General features: G+C 41.8%; 1 protein-coding gene across 1 annotated transcript; it reads left to right on the forward strand.

Moving 5' to 3' along the window:
* The first annotated feature begins 322 nt into the window (after positions 1-322).
* On the forward strand, positions 323-7,818 carry LOC144261504 (C-C chemokine receptor type 9-like). The gene is made up of 3 exons (XM_077811144.1): positions 323-543; positions 3,613-3,673; positions 5,062-7,818. The coding sequence occupies exons 2-3, from the start codon at positions 3,656-3,658 to the stop codon at positions 6,142-6,144; spliced, it is 1,101 nt and encodes a 366-aa protein (XP_077667270.1). The 5' UTR covers positions 323-543; positions 3,613-3,655; the 3' UTR covers positions 6,145-7,818.
* Positions 7,819-18,414: the final 10,596 nt, after the last annotated feature.

The raw sequence follows: 18,414 nt of genomic DNA on the forward strand, positions 1-18,414 counted from the left end.
AGACTGTTTGTGGCTCCGCCCTGCACAAGGGACTGGGCCCATAGACTTTGTTCTGCCCTGCCCAAGGGATGGGACCCGACTATTTGATTAATCTGCCCTGCCTGAGGTCCAGAGCCCCGAGACTGTTTGTTTGCTATACTCTATCCTGCTAGAGGGGTCTCGGCCCCACCTCTTGAATCGCTAATCATCTGGAACTGGGCGGTGCCCCAGTGATGTAGTGTAATGGAGTGGCCTCCCACTGAACCAATGGGAGAGGAATGACTACAAAACCACTGCAAGCATGAAGAAAACACCCAGCTGTTTAGGCTTAATAGAACTGCACATGAAATGGGGGGTTGCTTTGGTTTACCTCACAGGCAACCCAAGCCACAGATAAAAAAGCAGCCAGAGATTCACCTAACTCGGTGTCCTGGAGCCATACACCCTCCTAGACCCACATTGAACACTTTCCAGGAGTTGCTAATGTCTTAGGAGCCACACATTCACCTGGGACCACCAATGCAGTGACTGACAGACTGACTCAAAAAGGAGCTACAGCCACTAGTAAGTGCTCAGTTCTCTCCTATCCTCTCCCTGGCATGAGGGATAAGATTTTGCTGTTTAATTTCCACATGCTGCTGCAGTGGAGATGAGTCTCTGTGACACACCACGTCTCCTGGCGAGCAGTAAATTCAGTTTTTAACTCATCCTTTTGTAATGACTTTTTACTGTTTACTTTAAAATATTTACTGTTAAAAGTAATTGCTGGGGTGCCTAAGGCTGCTGCAGTCAGCCCAGCCAAGCTACCCCTGTGCAGCCCAAAAGGATTTACAGTAACATTTTTGAAATCGATACTGAGAGCGAACAAGACAATCACTAACTAAATGACACCACTGTTACCCCCGGTGTAAATTGCTTTCAGTGGGGTTACTATGAATCATCACCAGTGTGACTGAGGTTAGGACTTGGCCCTCCAAAAGTAATTTTGTCAGTTACATCTCACCTGGGAGATTCCCACTTGCTTAGAAGATTTTGAATGAGCATAATGTGGCAGATGGAGATCACATTGTTTAATTTTGGCTCCAAAAATGACAAATGGTAGTTGAAAAGGGTCAGTTCACAGGTTTTCCCCCCTTCAAACTGCATCATTGCAGAAAAGCAACCAAAAGGGGATCAAATTGATTATGATGAATTATTTTGCTCTGATTGTCTTAACAGCCATCCTAGCCTGCTGCTTGTCACCTCTCAGGTTCGGGGTTTGCTTTAAGAGAATGAGTCAGTATCTTCTTCAACATCTAAAGTGTCTCTAAATATTTGAAATGAAGCTACGGTAAATAATAATAATAAAAAAGTCAACATGAGAGCAATGTTGCAGCTAACATGTTACACAAGGTTTTTACTTCTTAATTAGGCCAGCATAAATCCAGATAACTCCACCAGCTTCATTGGAATTATCTAGATTTACAGTGATCATCTCAGAACAGAGTTTGTTCCATTAGTTTACTATTTTTATCTGACATGCTCTGTTAATATTTATGCCTTAGCATTTAGGTGTAGTCTGACTGCCTTATGACTTCTTTGGAGATGAGGATTTTCAATCTGCCTAGTTTTAATAGTGTAAAATTCCCACCCGCATTGTGGCATTAGTATAGTTTAGGTATTTATTTTCCTTGTTTGTTTTTTTTAAAAAAGAGGAAAACTGAATGTACGATGTGAGCCTTACCTACGTGTGGGATCACAAATTCAACTAAATGCACCACAGCATATATTTAGGCATAAAAAGAAAGCTATCGAATGTATTTTAATGCATAGAATTTCAGGGAACTGCATAAATCTGCATTCCTTTCTTCTATATGTTGTTTAAAAATTTACAGAGCACGTATGTTTTCATTACCTTAAATGTTGTTGTTTTTTAAATCTTTTTTTTAACCTTATCTTGTCAAAGCTCATGTCCTGTATTGAGAAGGATATAAATGAAAACAGCCCATTTTTAAAATTAAAATTTCTGGAAATTTCCACTACATGCATCTGAAGAAGTGGGTATTCACTCACAAAAGCTTATGCTCCAATACGTCTGTTAGTCTATAAGGTGCCACAGGACTCTTTGCCATTTTTAAAACCTTACCCATAAAGTAACAGATACTCACATAAATAGCACCATGATGACAAAAGGTGGTCGGCCCAGTTCCAAAGTTAGTACTTTTAGAACAAAATCATTTTGAGTTGGGTGAACAAAAAGGATCCAAATAACGCATGAAAGAAGTGTTGTTTTTTGACCTTGGCTAATGAGAAAAACACTGAGTAGATTTTCTTCAGATTTTCCCTTTTGGGCTGAGTACAAGCATAAGTGATTTTAGACCAAAGGATAATGGTAATATATATAAGTGATTTTAGACCAAAGGATAATGGTAATATATATAAGAGAAAGAGATTGTCGTCTCAATTAATACAGTGCACGGACTGCATGATGGATTACCACCTATCACTAATAAGATCAAGAGAGGTTTTATTAGTCAGCACACATGAGAAACATGTTTTTTTTCTTTATTTTCATGGGAAACTAGCACTTGAACGTTGGTCACAGCCCCTTGGAAAAACCTCTATTTAATGTAACTTTGCTGTTGTGGTCTTCAGTTTTACGTGTCAGCTCCAGCTACACAATGAAACTTATTTGTAGTGTGACCTATTTTCAAAGATGCAGGAACAAGTGACACTCTGAACGTCCTGAGTGATTTTCACTGAACTCCAGACATTTAGTTGTACAGATCCAGTGAGTGTATGGTCACTGTATGAGTTGTATTTAAGGGGAAAACTCTAGGTCTTCTCAGTGTTTGGGATTCCCTCATTGGTGTACAGTTGCACTGGTGCAAACCTCAACTGTAGACAAGGAAAGCCATGATTTGCACTAGCTTAATTTATTCCTGCTTGAATGTAGGATTGTCAATTGGTGCAAATCACAGGTTTCCTTGGGCCCATTCCTGTCCACCCTTGGGTTTTACATGGTTCCTGGCCAACAATGACTAAAATTGAAATTAATCCCAAGTAGAGATCATGGTCTCTAGAAAAAGACATTTCCCATAGGGAACGAAAAAGATTAGATAACCAGTTATTGCAGAAAATGGAGGTGTTTTTAAGCTACAGGCTGTTAGTGAAGACAGGTGGATTTTCTTGTTAGTTGCTACACATAATTTGAGAGATTTTTTTTTTCACTCTTGGGAGCTTTTGGAAAGCCAGTTTCAGTATGAACCCAGTATGAACAGCTTATTAAAAAAGAAATAGAATTAATCCTAGCCACCAATAGAGTTTAACCTGCACAGAGCACTTGAAAAGCTACAGCCAGTATGCTGTTAAAAGCATTAACATATTTAGAGAGGTTTATTTTTTGAAAACTTTCTGTTATCAAAATGAAGCTGCAAATATAACTCAAAACTTCAGGGTGAAATCCTGCTCATCTTACCCACCCACAGAGTTGGACTTCAAAGGGACAACTCATGTGAGGAAGGAGAGTAGGATCTGGCCTGCAGGCTCATACGAGAAGGCTTTCTGTGAATATTCCTGGGTTTTTACACTCATCTCAGTCTGCCTGAAGGTCTGTATTTTATATGTCACTTACCCACCTTATTCCCTCTCAAGTTCATAGTGTTGTTTTCAAGACTGAATACAGATCTGACTGCAGATGGCATTTACGAGCATGGTGAGTATAAATCTACTACTGCCGAATAATCTCTCTCTCTTCCCCCCTTTCAGTTTGTGACCGAGGCTATACCATCATTCCCTAAGGCACCACAACACATTCCCCTGAACATATTCTAGAACTGTGTTGTCCTCTCCAAGCTAGCAATGAACATCTGTTCAGTCATGGATGCTCCCGCCATACCAAATAACTCGGCTCATGCAAACTTGTAGTATGGGTCAGCCAAAAGATGCTGGACGTGAATTTGCCTGCTGAGCTGAGGGTATAACTGTACTTTGCTCTCCTGTTGGATCTTCCAGCTGAGGATCTTAAACACCTTTGTAAGCTAAGTATTATTGTCTGTTGTTCATAGCAAGGGAGCCAGATCCTCAGCTGATGTAAATGGGCAACTAAGTTAACTCCCTCCTGCTGTAGTTCTCGCCTAGGGAATGAGAAGCAGAGAACTTCATTGATTTGCCTAAATTCACACAGCAAGAGCATAGATAAGCCAGCTCCCATACCTATCATTTAAGAGCAGGATCATGCCTATGCCGAACAGATGGGGAAGCATCAGATGATTCAGGTGCTCACTCTGGAAATAACCTGTGCTTGCAAGACTTCTAGATGCCCAGATTAGAAATGTTGCCATAAAAGGGCACTATCATTTACTTATATATATATAAAAATCAGATATATAATTATGTAGATAATATGTAAGAAAGAGATGGCCTGATTCTGATGACACACCCATTTTACACAGGCCATTCTCCACTGGGCCAGAGTCTGATCTCTGTCACACTGGTGTAAATCTGCAGTAGCTCCACTGATGCAACACCAGTCCAAGTCAAGTCAGAAAATGGCTGATTGATTCCAGTGCAGGTATTCTGTATTTACAGAGTTTAAGCAAGAGGAGACAGGCCCAGAGGGTCCTTTTTGGAGTAAAAGTTCTAATACACCAAAAAGGTCACCGGAGTGCCGTGTCTGCCATGAAATTTTAGCCTTGTGCCTGTTTTTCCTAGAATCTGATGGCTAGGTTCTTTGTTGGTCTCACTTTCCTCTGGGCACAGCAGAGAGAGGGAAGCCACAGGTTGTCTGTTCTAGGTCCCTGATTATGGGTCTGGTTCTACCCTGGCTCCATCCCTGTCTGATGTAAACTGCACTGGCTGGCTTTACATCCATGGGGAGCTGCCTGCCATGGAAAAATCCCCAATAGGTCAGAGTTGATTTAGGGCTTTCAGGCTGTCACAAACATTCTGAGTTGAAGGAGAAAACATTTCTTGTGGGTGAAAGAGAGATGTCAGAATCTCACTTCCAAGCAATGAGTTATGGAACTATGAAAAAATTCCATCTTCACTGTTTCTTATTTTATTATTTTGTCAGCATGTAATTAACCTGATGTTCCCCTGCAGACCTCCCAGAACTACTCGGCAAACCTGGATTATACGGGTTCTAGTTCTGTTTTGCTGCCATATGACAACCCATTTAACCACACAGACGTCATTTGTGAAAAAGGTCACGCTTGGCAGTTTGCTCAAACTTTCCTGCCAGCATTTTTCTGGATTGTCTTCTCCATTGGCACCATGGGTAATGCCTTAGTCATCCTCGTCTACTGGAAATACAGACACAGAAAGAGCATCACTGACAGATACCTGCTGCACCTGGCCATTGCTGATCTGCTCCTCCTTCTCACTCTCCCTTTCTGGGCAAAAGCAGCTTCAGATGGCTGGATCTTTAAGAATTTCATGTGTAAAATTATCAATAGCATGTACAAGATCAACTTCTACAGCTGTATGTTGTTTCTGACATGCATTAGTTTTGACAGGTACATTACAATTGTCCAGGCCATGAAAGCTAAGAACTCTAAGCAAAAAAGGCTTCTGCGCAGTAAACTAGTTTGCTTTGGTATTTGGCTGACTGCAATAAGCTTATGCATCCCAGAAATAGTATACAGTGAATCTAAGCAAATTAGTGATACAACTACTTGCAAGATGGTATACCCTACCACAGTTACCCGAACCATCAAAGTTACTATCCTAGCTTTGAAAATCACAATAGGATTCCTCCTTCCTCTCCTTGTCATGGTTACTTGTTATGCTTTTATAATTCATACCCTCCTACAAGCGAAAAGATCTCAAAAGCACAAATCATTAAAGATCATCATCATGATTATCACAGCTTTCCTCCTCTCCCAGTTGCCCTACAACAGCATTTTGCTGGTCAAAACCATTGACACCTACACCATGGTCATATATGACTGCAAAACCTCTGACAACATTGACCTTGGATTCCAGATAACTCAGAGCATCGCCTTCCTTCACAGCTGCCTGAACCCCTTCCTCTATGTGTTTGCTGGGGAGAGATTCCGTAAAGCCCTCTTTAAAATTCTGGAGGATACATTTCACTGCACTGGTAAGAGCCGAGAACAGAGCTCTTTCATATATGATAGCCAAGATGGGAGCTCAAATAGGTCCTCTGCATTGCTGGGACAATGATAAATCAGGGTCTCTCTCACTTTGAGCTTTCACCCAAATTCCTCACTCACATCCAACTGCTCCTTTTGAAATTAATGGGAGTCTGGCCAGAGGAATGCAGTGCTCTATAAGTGATTCTTCTTCCATTCTGAGAGAAAAAGCAGGATCCCTCTCAACAGAGTGAATTTGCATGTTCACATCACAAAGGTCTTGATCCTGCAAAGTGCTGAACATTTTTAACTCCCACAGAAGTCAGTGAGAATTAAGGATGCTCAGCATCTTCCCCCGAAGCGCTTAGTATCTTGAAAGATCAAGCCCTAGACTTCTGGCTGAAAGAAAGTGAAACTTTTGAAAAGATGCAGAGGAAATAATGTGATGCTGATTGTATGCAGACTGATAATTGAGAGGGGATAAAAAATATTTTAAATTCAGAATAATTGTTCACTTCACCAGAGCTACAGCAGATTTACATCAGTATAAAAGAGAACAGAATTTGGCTCCCACAGTGCTTTGCTATTCAGTCTTTGATTTGTAAGTGTACTCTCAGTGAATGCAGATTTAATTTTGTTCGACTTGCAAAGCTGTTACATTGCTAGAATAATGGAAATATCATGGTTTCCTCTTTATTTTTGTCTTTTTATCACAAACGTGGCCCTTGTGGAATTGCGTTGATTTAGATTATTTTTTCGTAGGTCTTTGATTTTAGGGTGAAACTATGTGTACGATTTGTACCATAATGCTTTGATGTTAGACACTTGCACTATATATACACATAAACAAACATTGCATCGTACAGCACAATTTTTAGAGGGTCGTGGTTGTAATTTTCTAGCAATATGGCATTTGCCTTTTACCCTCTGGTAAAGCTGGACGTAACGAACAAAGTGATACCTGAATGAACCATGGGTTATAAACTGATATATGGTGAGCATAATAAACTGGTTCATAAAGTGTATCCAGCCTGATGCCTGTAAGGCAGAGAGAGGAAAGGAGTGGATCCTAAGGTGCAGGAACAGTTTAGAGAGACTTCCTCACTCTGGTCACTGGAGATGGGCCAGTCTCACACATTATGCAATTATAATGTCCTGCGCATCTATAGCATCTGTTGCTCAGGGGTGTCAAAAGCATCTCACAGGCATGAATGAATTTAGCCTCTCAATATTCCAAGTGCGCAGGGAGACTGTGGCAGAGTCAGAAACGGAATCCAGCTCGGGGTCTCCTGTCTCGCTTTTCGGTGCCATAAACACCATCCTTCTGACTGACAAGATCTGGGCATAAGTTGATGCACAGCTTTGCTGTCTGCTCTCTTCTGCCCCCTAACATGCACTAGACTGTATGTCTCTTGGTGGCCATTTTAGTTTCGGTAAGCACTCATGGAAGGAGCTCTTTCAGTGTTATCATGACTCCAGGACGAGTGCAACAGGCACATGGGATTGAGATTCAGGACCATGTTCCCAGCTAGCCTCCATTCTGAGGAAAATTTTCACACTGACCCATCGGCATGTACAAAGCCTAAATTTTTTTGCACAAAGAAGGCAGCTAGACACACAATGACCTGCTTAGCACATATGCGGGCAAATGGACATACATACACAGGCAATTTTGAGAGTGCAAGTTTTGAGAATGCTTTGGAAAACATGGCCCTAAAAAGGAAAAAACAACACTTTAGAGTAAATGGCAAGCAAAAGTCCTAAAGGGAGAGCTAAGACAGGGCTTATGCATAGAAGATGTTGATGATAGAGCCCCATATTGAAAGAAGAAGCAACAAAATTTCTGTTTATCCAAAGGATTGGCCTAACAAGGCGCTGAGCATTCCTGCAAGATTCTGGGTGCCCGAAACTATCACAAATTTCAGTGAGCATTGCAGTATTGCAAACCCCAAATGTTCAAAAATCATGAGTTCAGTTCACCAAAAATCATGAGATTGGCTTTAAAATCACAAGATTATGGAAAAATAACAGATTTGGGGTTCTTTTTACTTGCCTTCCGCTTTTGGAGCCTTTAGGATGCACTGGGGTCATATTTTGAAGCTTTCTCCACAGCCACAAGAGCTAGAAACTTACTTTTTCTTTAAAAATGAAGGCTAAAATCATGACATAATCACTTGGCTCCAGGAGCTGGGACTTTAAGGAAAACAATAATTATCATGAGACTTATGAGAAAATCATCAGAGTTGGTGCTGATTTTGCTCAGCATTGTGCAGGAGTGCTCAGCGCTTTGCTGGATGGAGCCCTAACACGAGGAGAAACAGCATGAAAAGAACATTAACAGACTGATTACTTTTACTACATGAGACAGCAAAGCATGTTATGGAAAATAAATCCTTAGATCATGACTAATTGAAGAGAAGATCTTGCACTAGAGCATATAATAAAACCAGTAATCAACACATTTTTGAACTACAGTATATACAGCCCTTTCTGAGCATTTGTATATTAAAGTTGTTCTAGACAATATAATTATTGTGGTAAACACATTCTAATCATCTGCTTGTTGGGATTTTTTGTTAACAACCACATTCATTTCAAGCATGTTTTTCTTAACTCCCCTTTGCAAACTTACCTATCTCAGGGTAGGGACAGAAATGTGCAAAGGGAAATGACCAATCTCATAGCATTGATCTTCTGCTTGCTTTTTTTTTTTTTTAATTCTAGTTAAAGTTTTACTTCCCCTGCAAGCTGCCTTCTTAATCCTTAGCCCTGAACAGTAAATGAGCAAACCTTAGGCACCGACTTGATGTCCAGGACAAATGGCCTTCTCTGACACGAGTTCCAGCTCCAGCCAGCAGCTCCTAGGACTCACCTTGTGAGCACAGTGCTGCTTTCACTGTCTTTTTAGCTCAGCTGTGAGAACCACAGTGAGTTCAGGCTTTGGCTAAAGCAGTGGAATCTTTACGTATGATAGACAGTGCACCGGCTTCCCAAACAGCAAGAAAACCACATTAGCATCTGCCAATCGAAAAATCTACACCAGCAGAGCAAACTATGTAGATAATTACCCATTAGGCATTGATTAGTTCTTTACCACTGTTCTTTACATATCCCCCAGTGTGGGAAAAAAGTGAAAGACTGCACTTCAAAATACCCCCACCTTGTTGCATGTCACTTTCAGTATTACTTTTTTGCCAGCCCTTTGAAGTCTCAAGTCTCCTTTATAGAAATAATGGCTTCTTTTCTGTGTGGTATCTGGTGAACCATGTTCCTGAGTTAATTGATACGTGAAGCGTTTTGAGTGTTCTGAAATCTAATCTGAATTTTCTCACGGTTTCTCAGATAGAAAGGTTGTGACCTGGTCATGCTACTTTGCCTATGAGTTACTTTTTGGATATTTTTGTATTCTCATCGGAAGATTTTGAAGCTGTGATAGCCTAATGCACTATACAGAAATAGGACAACTAGATTCTCAGCTACGTGACTGTGATGCAGGCAGGCCAGATGTCAGCTCTTGCCCAGGCTGCTGGTATTAGCTGTGAACCGAGAAACTCCTACTGGAGACCAGAGCAGTTCACTTATGTGTTAATGTTACTCAAAATAGGTAAAACTGGTATAAGAATGTAAGAGTGTTTATAGTATATTTGTAAGTTGCTGCATGCATTCATCTAATTTGTAATGGCTGTATTCCATGCTGTAAGGAAATATGCAAGTTTTGCTTTATAACGTGAAAATGTTTGCTCTGAACTTGTGAACCCAGATGGGAAGAGTGTTTCCCTCCAGCCCATCCAGAACTGTCAAAATCAGATGGGTCATCAAGGAACATCGTAATATAAAGGACTGGTTAATGGCCGTATCGCACCTTGGAAATGCTGTGTGTACAGAAGCTTGCCCTATGGACTTGGAGGAAATACAACAAAGACACAGGAAAATTTTCCATCTCTTTGCTGTTTGAACTCTCACAGGGCAGGAGACACCAACTGAAGCCAAAGTTCCCCAGGGGCTACCCCTTCGGTCCACCCTGAAAGACACTTAACTGACAGATCTCTGTCACTCTTAGGATTTAGATTGCAACTCATCTGTGTATATGTTTGCTTGCTTTAACCTGTAAATAACTCATTTCTTTTTCCTGGTCAATAAACCTTTAGATGATTTATTACAGGACTGGCTACAGGGGTTGTCTTTGGTGTAAGCATAGGCGGTACATGAGTCCTCTGTTTGGGGAGGCTCACATGTGAGTGCTGGAAGCCACCTAGAAGTTGGGGGGCCACCAGCACGTGGACCTTGGTCCTTTCCCCACTCCACTTCTTCCCCCCGAGACCCCGCCATCACTCCGCCTCTTCCCACCCTCATCCCTGAGGCCCCTCCACCCACTTCTTGCTCCTCTCTGGCCCCTCCCCCAGGGCCCCCCTGTCTACTGCTTGCTCCTCTCTACCTCCTTCCTGGAACGGGGTGGGGGGACACTATGGGGCCATGACCCTATCACTTTTTCCTGCCTTAGGTGAGTGACGGGGGAGAGGGACAGAGAGGAGTGAGCGGAGGACGGGGGAGGCCTCTAGGGAACAGGCAGAGCAAGGGAGAAGAGGCGCAGCGAGGGAGGGGCAGAACACAGCTCCCCCGCCCATTTCTATGGAGCTTCACTTCTGGTGCTCCAAAGGCAGTGTCTGGCTGGCGCGCCTCTGGAGGGGTCACCTGCACTGCATCAGCAGCATTTCCCCCCTGCATGGCTGGGCTTTTTTGGGGGAGGCTTAGCCTCCTCTGGCATTTTATACGTGCTGCCCATGGGTGTAAGATCTAGGGTTCCAGTGGATCTGAGGCAAGTGACTGGTCTCTTGGGCCTGGAAACAACCTGGGTATTGTGTGATTTTTGGTGTAAGTGACCATTTTTCACGAAATCCAGTTTGCCCGGGAGGCAAGATAGACTGGAGAGTTGAAGGGGACTCTCTGTGACTCCCTGGTGAGACTCTCATAGTGATCCAGAAGTTCATATTTGTTACTGAGGGCAGGTTTACACAGCATTACTTTGGTATAACTACGTCTCTGAGGGGTGTGAAAATCCACACCCCGGAGTAATATAGTTATATCAACCTAAGCGCTGGTGTACCCAGGGCTACGTCGGTGGGAGGGCTTCTCCTGCCAACATACCGCCTTGCAGGGAAGTGGATTAGACTCTCTTCATTAAAGCACGACGGTGGCGCAGCTGCATCAGTGCAGCATTTTAAGTATAGACTCGCCCTCAGTTGGTGAAATCTAATTTAGAGAATATACGACCAGTTTGGGGTGTCTGCCCTGTTTTTGACAGTCTGCCCTGACATCGACACTTATGGTCATAAGCCACTCCAGACAGCGTGACAGGGACTTTGCCATAATTTGGATGCAAAGGTCTAGAAAAACTTCCCTGCTTAGCACCCATCCATCACATTTTTTTTGTAAAAGTGCCCTATCTCCAAGTCTCAGTCAGACAGAATACTCAATTGATTTCACTGGGGCTTTTGCCTGAATAAAGACAGGTAAGAACTATGAGCTAGATTCTGCTCCCAGTTACAACAAAAGAAATCTAGGGTAACTCCACTGGATTTACACTAGGGTAACAGAACAGAACTCTGAGTAGCATTTGGTGCACTGAACTTTGTTTGATGAAACAAAATAGGAAAGAGAGAATAATTCAAAATATCTGTAGGCTCTGGGCTGCTTAAAATTTGGTGTTACAGAAAGAACCGTTTCCACCAGATGAGCCAAATTCAGCACCATTCACAAGGGGCCCAGTGAGCTGAGTGCACACGAGGGCAGAATTTGGCCAATATCATGTATACGCTTGGTGGTGTAGTTTCAGCTCTCTGCATCATGACTGTTGTTCGCTTCTCTCACGGGTTTCCCCCTACAACCAGGCTACTTCCTGTGTAGTTTTAGTAGGTGCTCGATTCATAAGGATTACACAGCACAGACAAATTAAACAAACACTTGACCTAATTTGGCAAAGACTCACCTGTCACAGCCAGGTTTGCTGACTCACTCACCTGTTACACCAGTCTGACAAGATTCCTTTGAGGAAGTGGGAAAATCTCTGATGAGCGCCCCAGTTGTGTTTCATCCCATGTATGATTCTTCAGTGATGCATTGCTATCTGTGGTGATGTTGTTCCTTCTCACCCACTTGAACATACACTTGTGCCATTCAAATTGATGCCCCCCCACACACGTACCATAGTCATCCCCTCCATTATTTCATTGTAGGATAAAGCCAAAATTTTCAAATGCGGGTGCCTGAAGTTAGGTTCCTATTTCCATATATGGGCACCTACACATGTGGCCTGATTTTCTAAAGCTTCCATGGAAGCTCCTGGGTGCTCAGCACTTTTGAAATCAAGCCACTTAGTATCAGTGCTTAAATGTGCTTTTAAGGATACATCTACACAGCCACCATCAGCGAGCCTCTAAACCTGTGTTGACAGACTTGGGCTCACACTACAAATAGCTGTGTAGCAGCACTTTGAAGTTGTGGCCTTCAGAATCTGAGCTCTATCCCTGTCATAAATATAAAGGGAAGGGTAAACCCCTTTAAAATTCCTCCTGGCCAGAGGAAAACTCCTCTCACCTGTAAAGGGTTAAGAAGCTAAAGTTAATCTCGCTGGCACCTGACCAAAATGACCAATGAGGAGACAAGATACTTTCAAAAGCTGGGAGGAGGGAGAGAAACAAAGGGTCTCTGTCTGTCTGTATGCTGCTTTTGTCAGGGATAGACCAGGAATGGAGTCTTAGAACTTTTAGTAAGTAATCTAGCTAGGTATTCATTAGATTATGATTTCTTTAAATGGCTGAGAAAAGAATTGTGCTGAATAGAATAACTATTTCTGTCTGTGTATCTTTTTTGTAACTTAAGGTTTTGCCTAGAGGGATTCTCTGTGTTTTGAATCTAATTACCCTGTAAGGTATCTACCATCCTGATTTTACAGAGGGATTTCTTTACTTCTATTTACTCCTATTTCTATTAAAAGTCTTCTTGTAAGAAAACTGAAGGCTTTTTCATTGTTCTCAGATCCAAGGGTTTGGGTCTGTGGTCACCTATGCAAATTGGTGAGGCTTTTTACCAAACCTTGTCCAGGAAGTGGGGTGCAAGGTTTTGGGAAGTATTCGGGGGGAAAGACATTTCCAAACAGCTCTTCCCCAGTAACCAGTATTTGTTTGGTGGTGGTAGCGGCCAATCCAAGGACAAAGGGTGGAATATTTTGTACCTTGGGGAAGTTTTGACCTAAGCTGGTAAAGATAAGCTTAGGAGATTTTCATGCAGGTCCCCACATCTGTACCCTAGCGTTCAGAGTGGGGGAGGAACCTCGACAATCCCAAATTGCCATGTCTACATAGCTATTTTTAGCACAGTGGCATGAGCCCTGCAAGCTCAAGTCTGTTGACCCAGGCTCAGAGGCTCATTTCCACAGGCTGTGTAGATTTATCCTAAGAGGCTAACTTTAGACACCCAGGTTTCAAAATCTTGGCCTATATCACTTTTCTCTTACTTCTGACCACCAAAGCCAAAAGGGGAAATTAAAAGCAATGGGTCAGAACACTTAAATCAATGGAGAAGTACTGGAGAGGAACTTGGCCCAGTGGCCTTCATGAGCCACAGGAGTAAGGGGTAGGCTGGGTTTCCCAGGATCATTATGGGCATTTCCACATCCCCTGTTGGAATCTTCTGGGCTGGAAAAATAGACCCTCCATGCAGATTTCTATATAGGCCAGTGTTCCTGAAGATGCGTGCATCATTCACCTTGCCTGACCGTCCTTGATGTCAGTGAAACTACTCCAGTGATCCACCAGCACCTGCAATACCTTAGAGAAGTATCCCTTTCTGTTGATGGACTCCATTGCAAGGTGGTTTGGGGCCAAAATTGGGATGTGTGTGCCATCTGTCATCCTGCTGCAGTTAAGGAATCTCAGTGCTGCAAAGCCATCCACTATTTCCCGCACATTACCCAGGATCACAGTGCTTCATAGCAGGACACGATTAATGGCCCTGCACACTTGCATCACCGTAAACCCCACCATGGACTCCCCAACTCCAAACTGATTTGTGACTCACGGGTAGCAGTTTGGAGCTGCCAGATTCCACACAGCAATCGCCACATGCTTTTCCACTGTTGGGGCAGCTCTCATTTTGGTGTCCTTGCACCGCACGGTGCGGGGGAGAGCCGCACAGAGTTCAAGGAACATGATTTTGTGCATACGAAAGTTCTGCCCCCACTGCTCATCATCCCATACGTGCATCACAATCTGATCCCACCACAGGGTGGGTGTTTCCCGAGTCCACTAGCGACGGTCCACCGTGTGCAGCTGCCGTGAACGCCAACATCAATCTTGAATTGTTTCTTTCTATAGCACACAGCAGGGCAGGCACCACAAATTCCTGTTCAGATTTGCAGCTCATGAAATACTGCAGGATCAGCTGCTCATGTTCATAACTCATCACAAGACTGGAGAGCAGTGCAGGATCCATGCTTTCAGGCAGAGATAGCGAGCACAAAGTTTACCAGGACAGTTGAAAAATGGCACAAAACATAGTTGGAAGCCCTTGGAATTATGGAATGGAGAAAACTGCATCATGGGATGGTGAACCCGCCCCCACAATGCACTGTGACCCATTCCCATAACTAGCGGGAGAAGGTAGCGATTTGCACTGCGGGATAGCTACCCATGGTGCATTGCTCTCTCTGTTGGTGCTAGAGCACTAACTGTGGATGCACTCCACTGGCATGTTCATCGTGTGAACATGCACAAGCAATGTAATTACAGCGGCTTATGATCATTGATGTAACTTAAGGAGACTTAACTCTGTATTGTAGACATGGCCCAGGAGTTTTTCTTGCTTAAAAACAGATTGCATGGTAGTGATGACCCATAACAACCTAACAGGATACTGAAATGGTAAATGGGACCATTTCTTGTAGACAGTAACAAAGCCATGTTAAGGAGACTTGAATCTTAAATTGTTTGCCTGTATTGTTGGAGAATTAAGAGTAGATGCTAAGTGTATTTGTCTGTGTTTACCTATATCTTCTTAGAAGTTTAACAATGTGATCTAATTAGCTTGTAGATGGTAAAATCCTGTTCCTGTCTTTTAATGTTTCATTACTGTATTCTATTGACTCAAGATCAAAGATATAAGATACTACAGGAAATAATATTACTTACATTGTCTTCAGCTTAATTATCTGATATAATGAACTGTCTTAGTAATTTGAATGGCTGTTGCTTAATGTATTGTCTGAGAAAGGACCCATTGACTAGAGATCAAACATAATAGAATTACCTGTCAGCACCCTGCTTTCTTCAACTATAAAAGAAGCTTCAGGCCTGATCCTTTTTATCTCAGGTCTGCTTAAACTTTGACAGGGAAGGTCTAAGCCACAAGACTGAGGTCTCCAGGTTTACTCTGGATTTACCCTGGAATTCTCATGGAAGAATTTGAACAAACTCTGCACCTGGACTGCCTATTGGACTATAACCTTTTAAATTGAATCCAGTAAGACTTTTATGAATCAGCAGCCTCACCATCTCTGCTATGAAACTGACCAAAGGACTTAATACACATTTCTATGTATATTGATCTCTTAACCATCTATAACTCTTTTTTTCTTTTATTAATAAATCTTAAATTTAGTTAATAAGGATCAGCGGTAAGCATGTATTTGGATGAGATCTGAAATATTAATTGACCTGGTGGGCAATGTGTCCGGTCTTTTGGGATTGGTAGAACTATAAGTACGGTGAATTAGGTTTTCCGTAACCCGTCACTATATTAGGCCATGTCTGCACTAGCACTTCTGTTGGCAAAACTTCTGTTGCTCAAGAATGTAAAAAAAAAAAAAAAAAAAAAGACATAAGTTTTGCCAGCTTACCCACTCATGTGCACACCCCACGTCAGTGGCAGACAATCTCAAAATGGAGCAAAGACATGCACCAAAGCTTCACAACTTCATCATTTTACAAAGCTTTAAATTCTTTTGTGCAATATGTCGGCAAGTTTTCCTCAACCAATATTCAGTAACATTTATAGAAATTTAAAGGAACACTGTCAAGTTTTGAAAAGAAAAAAAAGAAAACAATTAAATTCTACCCTATGCAGAGTAAACCCTGATGGGAGAGAATCATTAGTCACATCTTCTGACTCCCAGCAAAAACTCCTGCACATTACTGTTACTGCTACCTAAATATGTGTAAATCCTTGAGGCTAGTAACGGGCATTGTGTTGTTAGGTAACTGGCTTGTGTTGCGCTGTAATGTGTACCCTCTTTGTAATAAAAGTACCACTCACTTTTCTCTTATTTCCATTGCTGCTGATCATCAGTTCTTAAAGGACCAACGTCAACAAAGCACTTAAGCATGTGCTTAACGTGAGGTACATGAGATGTCCCATTAACATCAATGGAATTACTTATGTGCTTAAAGTTAAGCATGTGCATAAATACTTTGTTGAATTGGGCCCTATGACACTTGACTGATGGCTGTTCCTGTTACATCTTTCTGGACTATTTGTTTTTTGTTTGCTGCGTTTTCCATTAGGGGCTGCTTTGCCTCCATTTATTAATGGGGGAATGGAAAACCAGATAGGTTAACAGGTTGTCACTATCCTCTTTGCAGAGCACCTTGGCCTGATATGTAGCAACACTCCAGTCTTGTGGATTGCATGGTTAGATTCCTGTTCAGTTTAAACAGCACCATAAACATTAATTAAGAATATTTCATCCGTTAACAGTATAAATCTCCTGTTTCTAAATACATTATCTGTAAAACCCTTGTGTTGGCTTAAAAATAGCTTTTTTAAAACGATGGACTGGAGCCCCCTTTTTTGCCTCCGCAACACCCCAAAGATCAAAGGGGCTACAAAGCCACCTGACTGGAGCAGCTGGGGATTGCCCAGGTGGCTGTTGTGTAGCTGCCACCCCCTCTTAGCCACATCTCCATTTGATGTAGGGGGTGTGGCCAGAGCAAAGGGCATACTCTGGTGCTCCCTCCAGTCAGTATAACAGCCCACTAGGGACTGTTACAAGCCAAAGTAATTTAGAAGAGCCCAGAGTCTACTCTACATTATATCAAGGGGCAAACCAGCCCCCGGTAGTTTGGTGCGCTGGTGCAGCTGAAGCTCTGGGATATTGGCTTTTTTCAATTGGAAAACACTTTTTAAAAAAAAAAACCAACCTGCATTTCTCATTTGTATATCAGCTTTATTAATAATATAACTGACAACCTCAGCACAGCTCTGATAATAAGAGTTTTGTTAATAATTTTGTGCTTTGGATGCTGGATGGCTGCTTTTCAGCGTTGCCGACACTTACAGTTTTTAATGTTTTTCTTAAAGTCCCAGCTGCTGGAATCATGGTTTTGCAGGAGAATCTCAGCTTTCCTATTTTTTAAAAAGAGTTCCTACCCCTCATTCTTGCAGAGAAAAGTGTGAAAATATGAAATAAGTGCACCCTACAAGCTCAAAAATCAAAAGGTAAATAAAAAGCCCAACATTTATTTTTTTTAAACAAATCTCATGATTTCTAAGCCAAAGTCATGATTTTTTTTTCGGGGGCAGGGGGCAGATACAGGTTTTTGAGTGTTTGAGGTTAGCAGTACTGGGTTTTGCAGCATCTATTCTAGGCCCTACATAAACAACACATTTAAAAAAATCTTTGCAACAGATAGATTTAAGAAAGAGACAGAGAAAAAGAGAAAATCCAGAGGCCACCCTCTACCAGATTATTCATTACATACTATAGATCACAGTTTGGCCTAACATTTGACAGTGTCCCTTTAACTTATGTTTGGCATTTTAAGAAAAATATGTTAGTGAAATTAGTATTCTAACTAAACAGTAGCAAGATGCTTTTAAAATCACACCTAAAAGTTTAAGGATAATTGCAGTGGACTTCAGTTAAACATCCATTATGTTGCATAATGTAGTGTTCCACTTTTAAATATTAAATAAGCTCTCATTGCCTAAATAAGAATAAAACATAACCTCAGCAATAATAATAATAAAATAATATGCTGGTAAATAATGAAATTGCTACTGCATAATTTTTTTTTATTACTTATGTGCTAATAACTTTAATCTCTGTTCTATCTTGATTAGAATCTTTTGAATTTAGTCGTATTTTCAGCAGTATAGAGCTCTGTTGTGACCGTCTGTGACCTCTCTGTTCCCACAAACAAAAGGAGCTTGAATTTTTCTTTCACATCTTCCGACGGCACTTTACATGTAGTACCAATATGGTAACAAAGATGAACTGGATAGTCAACTAAATGGAATGTCTTGAGATGAGTCATTATCCTAGCAGGTTAACATAGGGCCCAATCCAAAGCTTGTTGAAATCAACAAG

Source organism: Eretmochelys imbricata, chromosome 2 (assembly GCF_965152235.1).
Source record: "Eretmochelys imbricata isolate rEreImb1 chromosome 2, rEreImb1.hap1, whole genome shotgun sequence".
Lineage (NCBI taxonomy): Eukaryota > Metazoa > Chordata > Testudines > Cheloniidae > Eretmochelys > Eretmochelys imbricata.